This window comes from Rhincodon typus, chromosome 6 (genome assembly GCF_021869965.1).
Source record: "Rhincodon typus isolate 14 chromosome 6, sRhiTyp1.1, whole genome shotgun sequence".
Lineage (NCBI taxonomy): Eukaryota > Metazoa > Chordata > Chondrichthyes > Orectolobiformes > Rhincodontidae > Rhincodon > Rhincodon typus.
In genome coordinates, this window is record NC_063337.1 from 95,440,559 (window position 1) to 95,462,487 (window position 21,929).

General features: G+C 39.8%; 1 protein-coding gene across 1 annotated transcript in view; it reads left to right on the plus strand.

Moving 5' to 3' along the window:
- The window catches only part of LOC109935822 (rho guanine nucleotide exchange factor 7-like), a 124,624-nt gene that overhangs the window by 14,583 nt on the left and 88,112 nt on the right, over positions 1-21,929 (plus strand). Inside the window, exons 2-3 of the mRNA XM_048598229.1 lie at positions 415-498; positions 20,367-20,451. Of these exons, the coding sequence (XP_048454186.1) occupies positions 415-498; positions 20,367-20,451 (169 nt within the window). The remainder of the gene's footprint in view (positions 1-414; positions 499-20,366; positions 20,452-21,929) is intronic.

Consider the following 21,929-nt stretch of genomic DNA (forward strand, 5'->3'; position numbering starts at 1 on the left):
GATGCTGCTTGGCCTGCTGTGCTCATCCAGCTCTACACCTTGTTATCACAAAGTGGTGGCAGTTGGCATCAAATCACATACAGTAACTGTGATCCATCCAAAAATCTCCCCATGTGTCTGTTTGATTGGGAACACTCCTGTGAAGTGCGTTGGGACACCTTACCCCATTAAAGGTGCATATGAATGCAGGTAGTTGCATCATATTATTGAAGCTTTACAAGGCTGTATTTTGCAAGCTCTTTTTGAGTGTGGGATTCATTGCTGCCCTGTGTCCTTTCCATATTCCTTTGCACCATGTATCCGCTGGGTGTGGAGTGTGGTTTGTTAGAGATTTACGTTCAACGCACGTGATATTAAGCTAACGTTGGGTGCTCACGTTCTGTGCTCTAATTCTACCCTGTATTCATTCTTTAGATACATCAGGACCCCAAATCAGAAGCAGAATGTCTGAGCAACATCAAAGAGTTTTTGAAAGGCTGTGGGGCGCTTCGCGTGGAGGTCAGTATGTCACTTGTTCACCACGTGTGCCAGACTGGTAAAAGAAAAATGTGGTTACTCTTTGAGTTTAATTGGCAAGTAAAAAGGGATGGCAGAGTACTGAATGTGTTCAAATCTGGAGTGGGTTGGTATAGAGAGGGACAGAGCTGGCAAAGGTTGGGTGGATTTAGGCAGGAATAGAGTGCTGGTGCAGAGAGAAGAGAAAGCCAGGGGAGTGGGAAAGAATTTTTACATCCATCCATAAAACCTATCTCTTTTATTGTGTTTTTCATTGTTAGATCTCCTTAAATGGTTCAGTGCCATATTTTGTTCAGCTACTGTGAAGCAGATTTTTTTTAATGTTTTAAAGGTGCCACATAAATATAGGTTGTTCTTTAGAAGTGGTGAATATATTGATTTGTTTTCTGACTCCAATTGTACTTGGCTGTTTGAAGCAAGAGCTGAGAAATTCATGCTGTCCTTTTATTTTGTGAATGTCAGTGAATCACAGCATTCCTAATCCTCCAATCCATCACCTCGATTTCACAGACTCTGAACTGTTGAAATGATGCCACCTTCCACAGAGGGGCCTCAGAAATGTCCACCCTTTTACTCAATCAAGGGTCCCCTGCCATCTTGGTTGACAGAGCCCATAGCTGTGTCCAACCCATTTCATGCATTTCTGCCCTCGCCTCTTTCCTTCCCTCAATAACGATATGGTCCCCTGGTCCTCACTTTTCAACCTCACCAATCTGCACCTCCAGCAGGATGCCATCACCAGACACACACTCCATTCCCTTGTTGCCATTCCAGAGGGACCGTTCTCTCCAGAACACTCTGATCCTCTCCTCCTCCACTCCCAACACTTCCAAACACCCACAAAGTACCTACTCATGCAATCGCAGAAGGTGTAACACTTTCCTTTTTATCTCCTCCCTCCTCACTATCCAAGACCTCGAACACACCTTTCAGATGAAACAGGGATTTACCTACACCTCATTCAGTCTAGTCTGCTGTATTCACTGCTCACCTTCTGGTCTCCCCTACATTGGGGAGACAAAATGCTGACTGAGTGACCACTTTGCTGAACGCCTAAGCTCTGTCTGCAAAAGTGACCTTGAGCTTCTAGTTGCCTGCCACTTCAAATCACCATTGTGTTCCCATTGCCAACACTTCTGTCGTGGGCCTGTTGCAATACTCCATGAGGTTCAAAACAAGCTGGAGGAACAACAGCTCATCTTCTGCCCAGGCACCTTACAGCTTTCAGGACTCTTGAATTTATTGAATTTAACAGTTTCAAAATGTGAACACACTCCTTCATATTTGGTAACTACCCCCATGCCATACCCAGGACCTGTTGTGTATGGGTTGCTCCCAGCACTGTCAACCCATTTTCAACCATTTTACACTTCTCATTACCACCCAACCTGGCATTAATCTCTCTTGGCTTATGACCAGAAATCTCTTAGTTTTCCTCTTTTGTTTTCTCTCTCTCTCTCTTCCCCAATCACCACCCCCATGATCTTCACGTATTCTATTCACTCCTTATCCCCATACCATCATCAGCATAAAAACCATTCTTTCTCAGCTATTGCAAATTCTGACCTGGTCCCGGGACTTGAAATGTTAACTGTTTTTCTCTCTTCAAATGCTGCCAGACCTGCTGAGTTTCTCCAGCATTTTTGGTTTTCGGAATCCAATTTTCAGCTTTCACAGATTTTTAAAAATTGAAATGTTGCTGTTGTCTTTAAGGGAAACTTTTTTGATAATCACTGTGATATGCGATGTGATTTGAGTGGATTTGTGTACTCTGAACCAGCATATTTATAGAGCACCTTTTATTTTGGAGAGAGAGAGATTTCCCATGGTGATTGAGCTACAATAGATAGTAAACTAAAGAAGGGCATTTCAGCAGGGGCTTCTAAGTGTTTTGAGTAAAAGGTGGTATTTAAAAGATGGCTTTGGTGTGAGATCCAGGTAGCTGAAATCTGTTTGAGTGGTGTGTTTTGAAGATGTGGGGTTAATGAACAAGTTGTCTGTCACTTAGTATATTTAATGGTTGGGTAGTGATTGAATGTTCAGTCTCCCAGTTGGGCTGTACTACTAACTGTTATTGGTTAATCATTTCTAATTTATTTTGGAAATATTGCCACCTTGATCCAGTGATAAAGAAACTGTTGTTTTTATTGGAACTGTGAAAGGTAAAGACAACAAGGGAAAAGCTGCTGATGGACTGTGTGGATTTGCACATTATAGACATGGTGGAAATATAAGTCAGTGTAAAATTTGTCATGGATAGATGAGGTCTGTCTGTTGTAATTGGTACCAGAGGTAGTATGGGTGAAAGATTGGGCAGACACAGCATGGTCAGGAGAAGATTTCAGGTGGAAAGTTGAAGGAATGGTTTAACACAGGGTTATTTAGACAGTGTATTTTACACGAAGGGAAACTCAGGTAGGAAACTAAGAAATTCTTGAAAAAAGGGAAAAAATGGAATTGGATTTTCCAAGCACTGTTTCTCTCACTGTCATTGTTAGTATCACCCCCAACACTGGTGGCAAACCATTACATCCTCTCATTTCACCTCATTTTCTATTTGTGGGATACTGCTCTGTACAAATTGGATGCTACGTTTGTTTCCCTGCATTTTTAACACCCGGGTGATAATTCATTGGTTACGAATTGTTTTGTGATATCCTGAGATATGCAAGACGCTCTGGAATGCAAACTATCAAAACAGAAATGGATCCAAGAGTAGACCTTAGGGTCCATGAAGCCTGTCTGCCATTCAATTCAATCATTGCTGACCTTGGATTCCCTGTCCACTTTCCTATTTGCTTCCTATATCCTTTGCTTACCTGAAAGAGCAAAAAAATGATTTTCAGCCTCAAATATATTCAATGATGGATCATCCACAGCCCTCTGGGATAGAAAATTTCAAAGATTTACAATCCTTTGAGTGAAGGAAGTTCTCTTCTCAGTTTTAAATGACCTGTTATCCTGAGATTGTACTCCCATGTTTGAGAATCCCCAGCTAAGGAAAATCTTGATGTCTATCCTGTCCTACCCCTTCAAACCTTGAATGTTTCAATGAGATTACCTCCCATTATTCTAAAGTCCAGAGAACAATTTACTCAACCTCTCATGATAGAATATCCCCCTTGTCCTACAAGACCAAACTAATGAGATTTTGCTACGTATCAGTTCAGTTAATTTTTTGGTACAGTTTTACTCCACAAAACAAAATGGTCTTAACATAAGAGATAACAAGGTGTAGAGCTGAATGAACACAGCAGGCCAAGCAGCATCAGAGGAGCAGGAAAGCTGACATTTCGGGTCTGGACCCTTCTTCAGACCCTTCTTTCTGAAGAAGGGTCCCGACCCAAAACATCAGCCTTCCTGCTCCGCTGATGCTGCTTGGCCTGCTGAGTTCATCCAGCTCTACACCTTGTTATCGCAGATTCTCCAGCATCGGCAATTCCTACTATCTCATGGTCTAAACAGTTCCTTTTGAATGTTTTTTACTTGGCAAATAGGCAGCTTTTGTCTTGATTTATTTGTACTCCCAGGAGTAGGTTGCTGAAAAGAATTAAGCAGATCTTCAAGATCGTTTTTGTGATTCATCATTCACTGGCTCCTTCTGGCAAATATGGGTAGTTTGGTGCCAATGTTTGGTGTGCTTTGAGGCAAATAACATTGTCCTGTATCTATATGTCACTTTACTCATGTTCAATCAGCTCTTCATCTTCCATAATCACAATTGCCCAAAATATGAGTACGAAGTACGTTATCATGTTTTATGAAGTTCACATTTTCCAAGTGTGTAATCAGTGCCAATTAACTTTGAAGAATGCACCTAATAGTTTGGTTGTCATGTATAAAATTACTGTATATTGATCATGTTCAAGAACCTGACCTGGACTTCCCATCTTTCTGCTTTTCTCTTTCATACTATACCGTATCCCTTAGATTAAAATTTATTTTTGATGGCCTTTTGCGGTGAGGCTCACCAGGTTTTCTATGAAGCTTCAGGCTTAATGCCCTTCTGCCAGCAGCAGGGTACATAGAAAAAGTGAAGGGACAGCAAGCCTTTTATTAACCAGCACCTATGGGACCAGGAAAGTGCCGGTTGATTAAATATTCTGGATAATTAAGAGGTATGCATAACTGCAATAAACTATGATCAAGCAAAGCTTCGGGACATCAACGTCCCTCAAAAAGACAATGTAGAAACATCAACCCACCTCCTAAAATCAATGTAAAAACACACAGTACGTAATAGAAATGCAAAGCAAGGGGAATACACGTCACTGTTATACTTTATTTGCAACATAAATATTTGGACATCGTGGTAGATTGTGGTATTTGAGGTTTATAATTTTTACCAGTTTATCAAGGGTGCTGGTTAAAACCAAGTTTTCTGAATTGTAGTCCCTGCCTATATCATATCACTAATTACTGAAAGAACTTTTTGATTTCTCCCCAAAAACAATTGCTATGGATGTAGCCCCAATCATTTGCAGTGAGTTCTTTGCATGGACTGCCAATGCCAGTGCAGATGTTAATTCACAACCTGCTTAGCTGATCGGACTTTATGAAGTCTCGATCTATTAGGTCATGTGATTTCTTTCACATATTCCATTACAAAATAGACTTTCCATGGTCATGCTCATTTTGACAATGTGTGTTTTCTCACACACTAGACTACCAACTAAATCTAGTTGCCGTGTCTCAGAAGTACAGATGAATATGTATTTCTACCTGATCCCAAGTCCATTGCTACAGCTTTGTTCCAGTATTTTGTTAATGAGAAACTTACCACGGGCTGTGATTAGCTCATTGTATATTTTTTAATCTATATCACATTTGTTGCTGGTCTCTGCTATATGTTTAGTGTGCTCATCTTCCCTTCTGCATCTATAAGCAGGATAAGAAGATGGATGAACAAACTGCCTTTTTCTTCCTTTAAAGTTCTATTTCCTGGTACGAATAATACCTGCTTAATATTTTGATTAGAAAAAATAGATCATGCTGAAGGAATATAAAAACATCCAGACTGTGTAAACTGTAAATCCACTGTCTTCCCAAAGTTTTTGCATTGTCATGTGTTTTATTTGAACTATTTTTTATGGACAGCCTGCTCATTAGTAAGGATATTTCACTTGATGTCACATCAGTGCTGATAAAGTGGTTTACTCCAGCTATGTTTTGGGAAATCACAGCTCCTTTTACTCATTGTAGAATGCTGTCATCCCCAAATATGAAATATGAAGAACTCTCAAATTTCTTAACATTACTTTTCCCCTTATTATGTCATAAATCTAAGTAATATTTTAACTAATCCACTCCACACAATGTTGATGTACATCTGCTATCGAATGCAGCACAATTGAATAAGCCTGTGATTAAAACATTCATTACTGGTTTGAATCTTCTTGTCTGTCTGCCCTAATCAGTATCACCATTTTCTTATTCCACACCTTCTGCATCATGCATAATTTCAAAAACTTATTGTTTCATGTAAGATAATTCATTGCATAATACATATTTTGAAGCAAATCTAAAACATGTTGACAATACCCCTGGCATTCCCTCTGTTAGAGTTCCTGATTTTTGTCCTCTATAATAATTGCCAGATGTATCTCTACCCTCCTTTTGGTTATGTTTCTACTTTCGTACCGTTTTCACCCTGTATCTGGCAGTCTTGCACTGTCAATATCATTAAATCCTCCCTTTTTTTAAAAATCATATCACTGAATATCCCATTTGAGCTCTGAAGGCCATTGGGAATCAGTGTTTTTCCAGAAATTGTCTTTCAAGGTTTCTGCTATCTATTCTAAGCGATTTCTTCTTTCTGTTAATCTAATTCCAGTCAATAGTAGGGTCTCTCCATGTTTAACACCTTTTGCCGAGTCCAACAATTTACAGGCAAATACTGAATTAGAAATCTCCCAATAGAATGTTCGCAATCATTGCAAACAGTCTGTTACATTTCATGATATACTCTTTTATAATATCCACCTGGCATTCTAAATTTAACCGTATCTGACCATACCTCTCTCACACACAATTAAAATCAACTTTTTAAATCAATCTTTTGCTTGTCTTATCCTGGCTTCTGAAAGACTCCCAATCATCAGACTTGCTCTGATCCTTTGCGATATTTTAAGTCTCCTCCTTAAACCTAATACTATCCTCAACTTCCATTGTAAGCCATGAATGGATCTTTCTTACTGATTTTCTATTTATCAATGCAATATATTTTTGTTGAACTTTCTTTCTGTAAATATTTCTGTTTATTTACTATCATATCTTTTAGTCCGTGTGCTGAATGAATGTTATTTGGCTCTACCCTCCTATCTATGTAATTATCTTTATTGAAGTCATGCTTGAGATTGCAGTATGTCAGTTTCAAACTTAACATGTAATTCAATCGTATTATGATCACTAATTCCCAGTGGATCGTTTACCATGAGATTATAAATTAACTCTGCCTCATTATCTAATATGAGATCTAAAGTAGCTTGATCTTTGCTTGGCTCCACAAAATATTACTCCATGAAATTGATGCAAACATTCTACAAACTTAATTTCCAAAATAACTTTTGCCAATTTAATTAGTGCAGTCTAAATGAAAATTAAAGTCAGCACAATGATTACATTGCATTTGTTGCAAACTTCTATTGCCTGGCTAATTGTCTTTCTGATCATGTAATTTATGTTTGCTGACATGTAAATAACTCCCACTCCTGCTATTGCTTATCACCATCCATACTGATTCTATGTTTTGATCTTCTGAACCAAGGCCATTTCTCACTATTGTTCTTATGTTGTCCTTTACAATTAGGGGCACCCGTCTTCTTTTCCATTCTGACTTTGCTTTTACATTGCTATCTACCCTGGAATATTCCAAAGTCAAGTCACCTTGTAACTATGTCACTTATAGCATTTAATTTTAAACCATTTTTATTTCTGTTTGTGCCGCAAGTTCAGCTGTCTTATTGTAGATGCTTTGTATATTCAGTTAGAGTTTTTAAACTTTATTTTGTGTTGCTGTTCTCTATTTCACCTTAAATACATCTTTGCTGTACCTCTTCATGCGGTAGCGTGCACATTCTCACTAATCTCTGCATAAAGAGGCTTCTCTTGAATTCCGTATAGGGTCTGTTGTATTTTTGACTGGTGTGCTTTAATTCCTCCGCAAGTAGAAAAATCTTCTGTGTCATTTCAGCCTCTCCTGATGGTTGTTTAACTCGAGCTCCACGAGCAGCCCTTTCTTTGGATTCTACCGGGCAATTTCAGCTCCTGTCAATTTACCCAGAGACATGGACATCTCATTGCAGATTCTAATGTTAGTTATGAATTTGCACTGCATGGTTACTTTAAATGGCTGTCTCTACTGCACTTTGTGGTTCTGTGAACTTCTTTCAAATCTGATATAATCGTACACACTGCCCTGCAGTAATCCACACACCTGGCTATCCTTGCAAACTACCATCCCATCTCCAAGCTGTCAGTCGTAGAATCATAGCATTCCTAAAGTGTGGAAGCAGGCCATTTGGCCCATCAAATCTACATTGACCCTCCGAAGAGCATCCCACCCAGACTTCCCCCACTCACCCTATCCCTGTAACCCTGCATTTCCCATGGCTAATCCACCTAGCCTGCACATCCCTGGACACTATGGGCAATTTAGCAGGGACAATCCACCTAACCTGCGCTTCTTTGGACTGTGGGTGAAAACCAGAGCAACCAGAGGAAACCTAAGCAGACACCGGGAGAATGTGCAAACTGCACACAGTTGCCGGAGGCTGGAATCGAACCTGGGTCCCTGGAACTGTAAGGCAACAGGGATAACCACTGAGCTACCATGCTGCCCATAGTTCTCGAATGAGCAGTCTCTTCCCAAACCCGTATCTGTCTTTCTCAGAATACTATGTGTGAATCTCTCCACTTTGGTTTGCACCCTTACTACCTACATTCCCTCCTAGTTTTATTGCCGCTGCACAGGTGTCTGAGTGCATGACAATAATTTCTGGAAGCAGATGTTTGAACACTCCGAGCAGCTCTGCAGCCCTGTGCCTTAAAGGGGTTTGCTTGAGTCCCAAAATACCTGCCCTCCTCATCCTTTTCGATGATTCATCTGCAATCCTTAATAAGGTTAAGCACAGCATTTCCTCCAATACCTCTACTCTCCTATTTTTCTCACATGCATCATACAATACCCAGACAATCCCCTGCAGTGATTTCTCTTCCTGCTTACACACTGGTATCTTTGTATGTCCTTAAAAGATCTATGCTTAGCCTCTTTCTTTTTCTCATTCACATGGTGTTGCTTGTTCACTGACCAGTAGCAAAAATTCGCAAAACCAAACCCTCTGTTTCAGGGTAATCTTGGTCTGTGTGATGCGGGTTTTTAAGATTAATATTTTCAACTGCTGCTTTTATTAGTTTAATTTTGAAGCTTGTGTGAGCTGCTGAGAAAGACTTTTGTTTTTCCAGGGTATCAGGGATACATATGATAAACTGAGAGTTACAGAAGACACACAGACATGCAAAGAGTAAGAATGGAATCTGACATTGGGATCACCATAAAGCAATCTATTCACCATTGGGTGGGCTTTATGAAGAAAGTTGCCAACGTTTTAACCACTTGCTCCTGTTTTGAATTTGATAATATTCAATGCTGGAATATTTAGAATAAATATGTACTATTAGATCATCCTGCTTCCTTCTTGCTCATTGTTGTTGTGGATTTAGTTGCATGTGATTTGATATCAGGTAGTTTTAGACATTGCAAGTGTGAAGTCTCCTCACAGCTCTATCTACCAGATGGTCAAATAACTTTCCATCAAGTGGACTTGTGGCTTTTTATTCTCAGTACTTTTCATATTTCTCCATTCCAAACTAGTTGTCTTTGTTCAGCAAATGTTTATTTTTGAGACTGTCTATGATGCACAGGGGCCTGTCAAGTACAAAATCTATGCTCACTGTCCCAGGGCCATCCAGGGCACCACTACTTCCTGCTCTGGTTTCCTCCCACAGTCCAAAGATATGCACATTGGGATTGGCCATGCTAAATTGCCCATAGTGCCCAGGGATGTGTAGGCTGGGTGGCTTAACCTGGAAAGTGCAGGGTAACAGGGATAGTGTTGGGGGTTGCTCTTCAGAGGGTCGCTGTGTACTCAATGGGCCAAATGGCCAGCTTCCACACTGTAGGGATTCTATGATTCTATGCTCAATACTAATTACAGCTGTCTAGTCATGCACTCATGCTTTCTTGTGCATAGACAAAGTTTTATCTCTCTATCTTGTTGGACCAATGCTTTGTTGCTTTACTTGTAACCATCACATCCTTTTCGCTTGGGTACCATGACATCCTTTTCATTTAATTTCTCCTGCCCTCTAATCTATCTCTGACCTTCTCTTTTGTTCTACCTAACGTGCATTTTTCAACAGCAAAATACCTATCACGTTTCTACCTCTCATCCGTTCTGAAATTGCACTCGAACCATTAACTCTGTTCTTCCCTCCACAGATGCTGCTAGACTAGGTGAGGTTTCTTAAGAATAAATGTAAGTCTTAGTGCTGATCTCCATCTCTCAAAAGTGCAAGTTTTGAAATCTTTGGAGCCTGCCATTACTGGTATTGAATTAAGGCAACATACCGGGCTTTGAGGAACCCATAATCTGCAGAGCAATAGGTGCATTAAACTGCAGTGTGCTACACATAAGGTAGTAATACATATCCATTTCACATAATTATTGTTTCAGTTTACATTCATGAGGGGTTAAAGGGCTTTTTTTTGATGGGTTAATTAACTTGTAGCGCAACTAAAACAGAAGAAGAAAATCACAAGAAATTAACTGTGTTTTCACTTGTGACTTAGTTGAGAGCACCCTCGAACTCCACATCAGAAACTAATTCGCTCAAAACACCTTCCAGAGACTTGTACACTTAAGCAAGGTTGACAGTCCACTGTCATACTGAGTGCTCCATTGTCAGAGGTGGCATCTTTTGGATGAAATGATAAACCAAGGTCCTGTATAATCTTTTGAAATCATCTGATGTCAATGCTATCAAGTCTTAAAACTCTGAAACGTGTTTACCTTCTTGAAAGTCTTGAACCTGTGCTTTGAAATTCTCTGCCCAAATCTTTCCATTTCCCTCCGACAGCTCCCTCTTTAACCACATTTACAGTCACCTATTCTGGTAAATTCTGCTTTGTTTCAGTCTAATAAAGTGCGGGTGAAATATTTGCCTTTGAAGGTGGTGTATAAACATAAGTCTTTCGTCATTCAATCCATTTAATCTTTCCTGGCCTGGGGTTATTTACACCGGTGAATGTGCTGTGTACAATGGTGCCTTCAGCTGGAAGGAAATTTGTCAATTAGATGTGCTCAGAGATTAGCTGACGAACTGCTATTGATCTGAGGTGAATAGGAACAAAGATCCTTTCCTCTAAGTATTTGTTTGTGAAAGATTAGCACATCTAAATATCCAGATGTAAATTTCTATTGCAATAAAGACCATGAAAAAGTGAATGAAATGCTATGTGGAACAAATAGCATCTCCTACTTCTGCACTTTGGTAGGCACAGTTCTATTTGAATGGATAAGAGTGATTAGCTTAGTATTTTGGTCCAAAATTGCAGCATCACAGAAATGTGGCAACTTTTGAAACAGAAGGAGGCCATTCAGTCCCTTGTGCCTTGTCTCCCATTCAAGTAGATAGTGGCTGACCTGTACCTCCACCCCATTTACTTGCCTTGCTTCGTATCCCTTGAGCCCCTGACCCAAAAGATCTATATTGTAGACAAAGGTGCCGCATTTCAAATACCTTTGTGTGAAGAATTGTTTCCAGACAGCGTCCTTTAATTGCTTGGCTCTAATTTTAAGGTTATACCCCTTGTTCTGGATTCACTGCCCCCCCACCCCCCATCAGAGGAAATTGATCCTCCCTATATACACTTCGAACCTGTTAAACATATCAAACACCTCATTAGATAAGCCTTTATTCTTCTATTGGATAGAGAACCCAAGATAAACTTTATTCAAACTGTCTTTAAAAATGAACCATCTAAGCCCCTTATCATTTTAGTGACAGCCAGTATATCCTTCGTGGAGTATGGTGTCAACCAGGGGAAATAAGTAGCTGATACAGTAAACTTAGCGACATTTAGCTTAGAGCTTAAACATAAACAGCTGCATGAGTTAGAGAAGCACGTGGTGGCAGGGGTTGTTTTAATTCTCAGAACAGTTTCCTTAAGAGTAGATCTGGAAGCCTCATCAGTTCAGTCTGGCACATAAGCAGTTAGGAATAGGGATTGACTGTGCAGCCCCTTGAGCCTGTAACACTTCTCAGTAATATCTTGGCTGATGTGCAACACAGCGACATATATCTGTCTTTTATTTTTAGTCCAAAGTACTGGGCATTAGTGAGACTTGCTGCGCCTGAAGTAATGTGTGCATTTTTGGAAACATATACCTGCAGTGAAAAAAGTTCAAAGAAGTTCCTTGGAATGAAGGGATTGTTTTAGGAGGAAATGTTGAGCAGGTTGGGCCTATATTCGTTCAAGTTTAGAAAAATGAGATGAACTTAATATGTAAGGGTTTGAGGGAGTTTGACAGGGTAGATGCTGAGAACATGTTTCCCCTCTTTGGGGAATCTGGAACTAGAGCGTTGTTTAGAAATAAGGAGTCTCCCTTATAAGACAGATGAGGAGGAATTCTTTCTTTGAGTGTTTCATCTTTAACTGCTATTTCTTAGGATCTTGAGCAGGCCTCTGGAGTTCTCATCCCCAGAGAGAAGTGGCATTTGGGACACTGAATATATTCAAGCTTGAGGTCGATCTTGGATAGACAAGAGAGTCAAATGTTAAGCGGGCCAACAGGAAAACAGAATTGAAGCCACAATCAGATCATCGTATTAAATGGTGGAGCTCAAGGGACCAACAATGGCCTACTCCTGCTTCTTTATCTTATGATCAAATCCCAATTCCCCATCGTGTGCAGAGGTGTTTCCTCACTTCATACCTGAAAAATTTAGCCCTAACGTTTTGACTGGGTCACCCAGCCCTAGTTTTGACAAACAGCGAAAATAGATTTTTCTCTATGTATTTGGTATGTTTCCTTTTAATAGCTGGGAACTATGATCAAATTAACTCCTCATCTACATTGTATAGCTTGCATAACCTTTAATTATGATTTAACCCTCAGAGTCCAGGTATCATTTTGGTAAATTTATGGTGCGCCCAGTCTAAGGTCTATATGATGTGGTGTTCAGAATTGCGCACAGTCTTTCAGATGTGGTCTGATTGCAGCTTTATACTGCTGAAGCGTGATATATAGTGCCTTATGTTCCAGTTCTCTGAACAGGAAGACTAATATTTTAGTTAACTTTTTCATTATTTTCTGCATGTGTCCTTGATGTTTTAATATCTTATGTACCTGGTCTCCCAAGTGTCTTTGGATCATTACTGTTTTAGCTTTTCACCATTTAGAAAGAACCAGTTCTGTCATACCACATGTGCCTACATTGGAATCCATTCGCTACAGTGTATGGTAATTTGCTTTATTTTTGAAACCTCTTTGCCATTTTATGCCTATTTCTGCATTTCTTATAATGCCACCTGTCCATTGGGCCATTGGCAAATTGTGGCTTTCTATCCCATCATCTAAGTAGTCACTAAGTATAGGACACCACTAATTACATTCTGCCAATTAAAGTAACTGCCTGCTGTCTCTATTCTGGCTCCTGCAGCTCAGTCAATTTCTGAATTAGGTTGATAATTTACCTCCAAGCCTCCTTCCAGTTGTACTTTGGAATCTTTTATGTCCATCTGAATTGGCTGGGGGTGGGGCATGGGGTGTGTGATTGGTTTAACGATTTATGTAAAAATCTGGAGATTGAAAAGGGAAACAAGTGAATTCTACTGAATAGGTGATTGCCAGAGGAGATTACAGGGATAGGTAACAGCATGCTGATTAAAAGGACAGTATAAAGCTGCAATCAGACCACATCTGAAAGACTGTGCGCAATTCTGAACACCACATCATATAGACCTTAGACTGGGTGCACCATAAATTTACCAAAATGATACCTGGACTCTGAGGGTTAAATCATAAGTAAAGATTATCTCTTCCATAAGGGACTTTGACAAAAACTTGAAAAGGAAAAAGTTGCAGGACAATGGGCAAGGACAGGACGGCACAGTAAATTGACTAACTCCTTCAAAGATCTGGTACATGCGTGATGAACCAAATGATCGTCTCCTGTGTTTTTACGATTCTAACATTGAGCCCTTGAACAGAAACAGGCTATTGAATAAAATGTGTAGGACTCAAGAAAGGTTGATTTGATGGGTTGGTTGTTTGTTCTGTACTGGACTTTCACACTTGCTTTCTTCTGTACTTTCTCCACTGGGAAGGTGATGGCCTAGTGGTATTATCACTTGACTGTTAATCCAGAGACCCAGGTAATGTTCTGGGGACCTGGGTTTGAATCCAGCCGTGGCAGATGGTGGAATTTGAGTTCAATACAAAAAAGAAATTGGGAATTAAGAGTCTAATGGTGACCATGAATCCATTGTCAATTGTTGGAAAAACCCACTAATGCCTTTTAGGGAAGGAAACTGCCATCCTTACATGGCCTAGCCTACATGTGACTCCAGACGCACAGCACTGTGGTTGACTTTTAACTGCTCTCTGAGCGATTGGGGACGGGTAACAAATGCTGGGCTAGCCAGTGATGACCTCGTCCTGTGAATGAATAAATAAAAACAGAAATTACATTTCTTGCTAAAATTAGCCATCAGAACCCGAAGAAAATTGGGGAAAAAAAAATTATGTCAACATCATGAACTTTGTGATTATGTGCATCTTAGCAAAGAGAGTGGTGAGAATTGTAACAAAATCATTTATTACACTAACTGAATGATCTTAGACTGCATTTTTTTTTAACCTTCATCACTATTCCAGGAAGTTGCTATTGACCAGGTTGAGAAGAATAAGCAGGCAGGCTCAGCAGGTCTGTACTGCATTTCCATTCTTCTACAAAGGAACTGATGTTTGTTTATTGGCCAATAATTCTTTTCGGTTTTAGTGTTTACATGTCTAATTATGAGTTAATCCCTTGCGTTGTTGCACAAGGGAATGGAGGAGGTATGCTCGATTGTATGATCTTTATGTAAAATGGGGTGAGAATGTGGGTAATAATTTGAGTATATTTGATGGGCCTAGTTCAGGTTCAATTTTTAAATCAGACATTCTTGGCTTATTTTCATTTTTGTCTTCACAATAGGATAGCACAACTTTTAAGGTAATTTGGAAATCAGAAGAGTAGAGTTGACTGAAGAGAAACTTCTTTGCTTCAAAGTTTGAAACATTACAGCATCAAATACTGGTCGGTATTATCATCTAAATGCTGGATCCACTGCTTTTTGTCATATAAGCAAGTGATTTGGATGTGAATATAGGAGGTATAGTTTGTAAGATTGTAGATGACACCAAAATTGGTGGTCCAGTGGACAGTGAAGAAGATTATCTCAGAGTACAATGGGATCTTGATCAGAAGGGCTAAAGAATGGCAGATGGAGTTTAATTTAGATAAATGTGAGGTGTTGCAATTTGGTAAGGCAAATCAGGGCAGGACTTATACAGTTAATGGTAGGCCCCTGGGGAGTGTTGCCAAACAAAGAGATGTTGGGGTGCAGGTTCATTGTTCCTTGAAGGTAGACAGGGTAGTGTTGAAGGCAGTTGGTACGCTTGCCTTTATTGGTCAGTGCATTGGGTATAGGAGTTGGGCGGTCATGTTGTGGCTGTACAGATCATTGGTTAGGCCACTTTTTTGGATTCTGATCTCCCTCAATAGGAAAAGTGTTGTGAAACTTGAAAGGGTTCAGATAAGATTTAAAAGGATGTTGCCAGGGTTGGAGGGTTTGAGCTATACGGAGAGGCTGAATAGGCTGGGGCTATTTTCCCTGGAGTGTCAGAGGCTGAGGTGTGACCTTAATGAGGTTTATAAAATCATGAAGGGCACGGATAAAGTGAATAGCCAAGGTCTTTTTCCCAGGGTAGGAGAATACAAAACTAGAGGACATAGGTTTAAGGTGAGAGGGGAAAGATTTTAAAAGGAGCTATGGGGCAACTTTTTCATGCAGAGGGCGGTGCATGTATGGAACGAGCTGCCAGAGGAAGTGGTAGAGGCGGGTACAATTACAACATTTAAAAGGCATCTGGATGGGTACATGAATAGTAAGGGTTTAGTGGGATATGGGCCAAATGCTGGCAAATGGGACTAGATTTCCAAAGGATATCTGGTTGGCATGGACATGTCGGACTGAAGGGTCTGTTTTTGCACAGTTAGACTCTGCAAAGTTTTGTATGTATGAGAAGAGCCTTGCATCGCTTGCAATATAAAAACCTCACAATCAGTGGTTTGACCTGATTTACGTCATCATGTTTATCTAAACAATAAATGGTTAAAGCCATTACTCTTTAATGATTAAACATTGTATAAACGTTGGCCATATGCCAGGAACTTGAGTTCTCAATTACGTAATATGTAACAACAAGGCCTGTAACTTAGTTTCATTGTATACAAAAAAGGAGCTCGAACAAATCGACCAACAATAGATTTTAAAATTTTTAAATCTATACATGTTACTTTTGAAAAATACATTTACACCTGTAAGTCACACAAAATTGTTTGCGCAGTAATGAAATACAAGGTAAACTTTTTCTTTAACAGCACTGGTTTCAGGCTCTGCCATTGTGCCTGGTTGACAAGTTATAATTCCATTCAGCATTTCCTTCCAATTTTAGGAGGATGTGTTAGTTCATGTGCTGCAAGCTCTATAGCTTGGCAACTTAATGTAGATGAGTCAGCCAAGGTTCTCTCTCTGATTTATTGTGAAAGTTAAAATCATTGTTGCTTGAAATCTGGGAAACAGATTTCCAATCCTGTCTTCCATTGGGTGAATAGATCCTGCTGAACATCACCACAACAATGATTAAAATATTGGAAAAACTGAGTTGATGTTCGAAAGACTCCCAAAATCAAATGTCATTATACATTTGTCCAATTCTGCCATAGTTCTCATATACCTGTTCCTGTGTTTTAACTACTTGTGATATGATTCCTTTGAGACCGCTGCTCCAAGGAGCTTAAGCTGCACCCTTGTACATCACCAGGGTGGTCTCAATTCTTGGCACCACACTTCAGAAAGAGTGTTGTGTTGACTGGAGTGGATGCAGAAGGGATTTGCTGCAATGATACCAGGAATAAGGAACTTCAATTCTGTGGAGAAACTGGAGAGGCTGTGATTATTCTCCTTGGAACAAAAACAGATGACCAGACATTTAATAGAAGCAGTCAAAATTGTGAATAACTTTGACACAAGTTTACAATAGTCGTAAAAGAACCAGAGTGAGTTGGAAATTTTATTGTGACAAGTTAGGATAATCTGTAAAGCACTTGCTGAATGGATGGTGGGAGCAGATTCAGTTGTAACATTATAAAGAAAATTGGTTAAATACTTGTTAAAGACTATGTGGAAAAGAACAGGAGAAAATGTGATTAATTGGATAACTTTTTCAAAGAACTGGCATAGGATGAAATAGTTCCTCAATATGTGTAAGATTCTTGATTCTATGGGTAGAATATTTCCCTTCCTATTATTAGCAGGACAGGTGCCAGAGGGCAAATAGATAGGTGGTTGATACCTGCGCACTATCCCAGCAGTTAGGTTCTGGTTGGGAAAATCCATGGGCAACTTACCTGATCTGCCAACAATTAAGGCCCTTAAATGGGCCATTAACAGCTGCTCTTACAAGCGTTAGCAGGTAAATGTCCTGATTTAACTATCTTCCCAGCATGCACTAAGAGTGGCTGATTTATTGACGGCAAAACCAGAGTGACCTGCCTGTGAGGGTAGGAGAGGGCCTGCACTTCTTTCACTCCAGGGTCAATTGTGGGGCATGGGGTGAGGGGCAAGATTGTGGTAGCTAACAGCCATACTAAATAGCTCTGATCCCTTGACCACACACTCTGCACCCCTTGACTCCCAAAGAGGCACTGAATGATACAAATATCCAAATGATACAAATATCCATGCTATTGAACAGCACATCACAGGAACAGGCCCTTTGGCCGAAAATGTCTGTGCTGACCATGATGCTATTCTAACCTAATACCATCTGCCTGCACGTGGTCTGATTCACTCTATTCTCTGCCTGCTCATGGGATCGTCTATGCCTCTTGAACTTTATGATCGTATTTGCTTCTACCACCTCCCGGTGCATACAGGCTAAAATTATTCTCTGTATTTACCAGCAAAGGAACAGAAGGTTTAAAAGAAATCAGTGGTATACATAATCAAAACAAATCCATAATATCGTTGAAGTTAGAATCAGTCCCCAGTGTTAAAAATACCATTTTTATACTGTTCTGTATGGAGCCTGCCGCGTGTTTTGACTTTCAAATTTCAGGTCAACTTCTCAGGTGCAAAACTGTATATTGACAATGATTTGGATTATTCATTGGAATTAAAGATTGTGAGTGAATTCCCTAGAGTTCAAATTGAGGACATTTAAACGGAGATCTTTCAATCATCTCAAGACATGTACTAGGAAGTGTTAGATAATATTTACGTCATAGCAACAGGTTATTTGGCCCAACTGGTACATGTCATTGGTAATGCTCCACACAACCTCTTTAGATATCATTCATCTAATTCTATCAGAATATCCTCTATTCCTTTATTCCTTTGTATTTATCTAGTATCTCCTTAATTGTCTCTGTGGCTAGTCTCCTTTACCATCCATGTGTTAGTGAATTTGTTTTCTCACCATTCTCTGGGTATAAAGTATCTGCTATATCCCAGTAGATAGCACCATTGCCTCTAGGTCAGGATGTTGGTATTCAAGTTCCACTCCAGAGATGTTAGCACGTGATCCAAGTATATCCTCTCATGTTATAATAAGGGGGTGCTGCATTGTCAGTTGTGCCCTCTTTCAGAATAGATGCTAATCTGAGTCTCCACTGTCCTCTATTCAAATAAGTACAAAGGAGTTTTGCCTCGTGTCTTGGCCACTAAATAATAACACCACTAAAAATATATGGTCATTATCAGTTTTCGGTCTGTGGGATCTTGCTGTGTTTATTGGCTGATACTTCTCCTACAGTGTACTTTATGATGTCTAGAGATTATAAACAGTGCGATATAAACACAATCCCTTCTGTAATCTAGTGAGCAGGTTATAATGTGGGCCTGGAATTCAAGTATTTGTTAATATCTACATTATATATAGTTCAGTATGTGTCTACTCTGTATCTTGATTCATTTTGAAATCGATCAAACCGGCTTGGTTTCCCAGGCAACCCATTTCTCATTCTTCATTTTTAAATCTTTGTTTTTTTTCAAGCTGCTGATAAGAATAACACCAATTTATAGGGACAGTTCGTGAAAGGTTATATTTTCCACCTACAAGCTCTTGGTGCCAGAACCTTATCTGCCTGGGAATGAGAATCAGAAAATTAAAAAACCAATGGCTCTCCAGCTATCAGAATTGCTGAATGGAAAACTTACTGTTAATAAGGGGTAACTTCCTTATTTGATTGTGTCTCAATGTCACATTGGATGAGGTTCAATTAATTCTTTTGCCCTTTTAGAAGTATTTTGTACAATGCCTCTGTGCCATAACTGTGTCATAACTTCATTATAGTTTGAAACTATGTTGGCTGTGCCTTGGAAGCCTCAAATTCTCATTGACTGATTATGATATTTATAGCTATTGTATGGGTTCCACACATTGAAGGAGTTTAATGGTCACAGTCCTGGCCTGGCCTAGCCTCTTTATCACCAGTTCACTCTGGGATTCATCCTTCATTCAAAGTATAAATTGCTTGTCAGGGTACAAGGGAGAACTCCCCGATTTTGAAATGAGGTGCAAAAGATCTTGATAAAAACTGCACTGAAACTTCTTTCTTGCATGAGACTACCGTATGTTGGTGCCATCTCGCATTGTGAGCAGGTGATAGACATGATGTAACATCAGCAAGTACTCAAAGTTCCAACTTGGTGAAGGACACCTCCTGCCCATGCTTCACACTGACATCATGAAGTATATGGAGGGAACGGCGTTTTTACTTGTGCACTATTGGGTTTTATATGAAATGTGGACAACTCTACTGTGCAGAGTATGGTAAAGACTTTTTTTTAAACTCACATATTCTTGTTGTAATATAATGTGGTTAGTGAGAATAATGACAGTGGATCGTAATTGAACCAAGCTCAATTTCTAAGTTGCTTGCAGTTTATTTTTCCCAATGTGTCATACAGTAGAACAGGTTGATTTATTTCATGATTTGAGATTTTAAAATTGCAGAGATGAATGGAATTAATCTTCCAAGCAGCTGAAATTGTGGAGCATGCTCGGTTAAGGCTGAGATTCCTGTGAACACCCAGATTAAATATTTTGATTGAAAACCTCGCAATTAAAGCTCACTCGCTTTTGTGGATTTGATAGAGATTAGAGGTACAAGTACGGTTTTTGTTTCGGATGGTTTGAGTTGGTGAAATAGGCAGCAGCTGATGTTTGTGGAAAAGGCAGGAATTCTGATTTAATTGATAAACTGGAGATGAGAATGTGCGTGCTTTCTCCTGCTGTCAGGAATGAAGACAAGTCTTCACAGATATAGATGCATTCAAAAATACATTGGAACTTTTTAAATATTGAAAGGCTTGTTGGCTGTAAATGTCCGGGACTTGTAACCTTGGCTTTTGTTCATCAAGCAGCCCCACCTCTGGAAGCTCCACTTTCTGAAGACTGAAATAATGTGTTAACAATAAAAATATTGACACTGTCTACTCCTTTGGTTTCCCACAGACTTTTGATGCCAATGACCTTTATCAAGGACAAAACTTCAACAAGATTCTTAGTTCACTGGTGGCTTTGAACAAAGTAACTGCAGGTAAGACGCTCCTTTGGGAGGGGTTGATCTCTCACTGAATCAGGCTCGCAGTTTGAAGCTCGCAGTCGGCAACATTAGATTCAGAGCTGTATGCGGAGTTTTCTATATTTGGAATTTTTGACCTTTCAACCTTCATCGTGCAATTGTAATAGGTGATGTGAAAACGATTGATTAATTTTGTAAACCTGCACTCCTGATGGAGCCTTGTACCCGTGTGCACCAGGTTCCTGATGAGTGCTCCCTGTGGTGAAACTCTGACTTGGGAGCATGATTTTGTTAAATTACTCCTGCAATGTAAATAATAATTATCAATCCTCTTTTCATTCTAAATGTCAGTGTCTCCACACATCCTTGATCTCTGTCGTGAGGGCATTTTGTTCATCTGACTCTCGTTGATGGTTGTGCTTGTAGCCCTTAGATACGGCTCAGTGGCATTCCCTCACTGACCCTTCCTCCTCTTTACTTTCCTCTCCTTTTGGGAAGCCTGATCATCAATGGTGAGGTGAGACGGGCTAGTGAATGAGGTAGCAGGTAGTAAGAGAGAGAGTTCAGAGGGCCTTTAATGTTAGACGAGATTTGAGAAAGGGTTTCTTCCTTAAAAACATACAAGGTGCTTTTGGTTAGAGTACGCGATAGCATCACCGGTCTTGGTCAAGGTTAAATCGTACTCGTAGCCTCTGTGTTAGTCCACAGTTCAAGCTGAACTGCTCCTACCTCTTGCATTTTATGTTGCAAGTGCTTTTTGGTGTGTTGAAGATCTTTATGAAACTCAGCTTTTGTTGCCCTTGACCTATTCTGCTTTTTCCTTTTGCCTTTATTAAACCTGCTTGACATGTTTTGCAATGTTAATGGGGCTATATAAATGCAATCTATCGCTGTTCAGTATTAAACAGACTAAAAAGCCTGGTAACAGTAATAAACAAAAGCCCAATTGAAATGTTTCTGATGGTATTCAAAATAAATCATTTGCAGGCAACAATGTGAGTATTATAGACTGTATGGTCAAATAGGTAATCCAGCATTCGATTTGATGACCTTCAGGGTTGCAAAGAAGCTTTACAGCAGCCCCCCATAACAAATAAATAATTTGGGTAGAATGAAAGTCTTGCACTTCTGTGGCATCTTTTTCATAACCTAAGGATGTTCTAATGCATCTTTTAAGGCAATGAGGCACTTTTGAAATGTAGTCACTGTGTAACTTCGGAAGCACAGCAGCCAGTTCACACACAAGGTTCCACGTACAGCAAAGTAATAATATGTTCTGATGTTAGTTGAAGGACAAATATTGGCTGAGGCATTGGGGAGAACTCCTTTGCTGTTTTCTGAAAACTGCCATGCGATCTTTTACATCCAGCTGAAAGGATAGACAGGGCTTTGATTAACTTCTCACTGCAATATGGTATCGTCAACGCTGCAATGCATCCTTGATGTTGACCCTTGGCCAATGTGGCACTCTCGCTGTGCTGACCCTTGGCCAA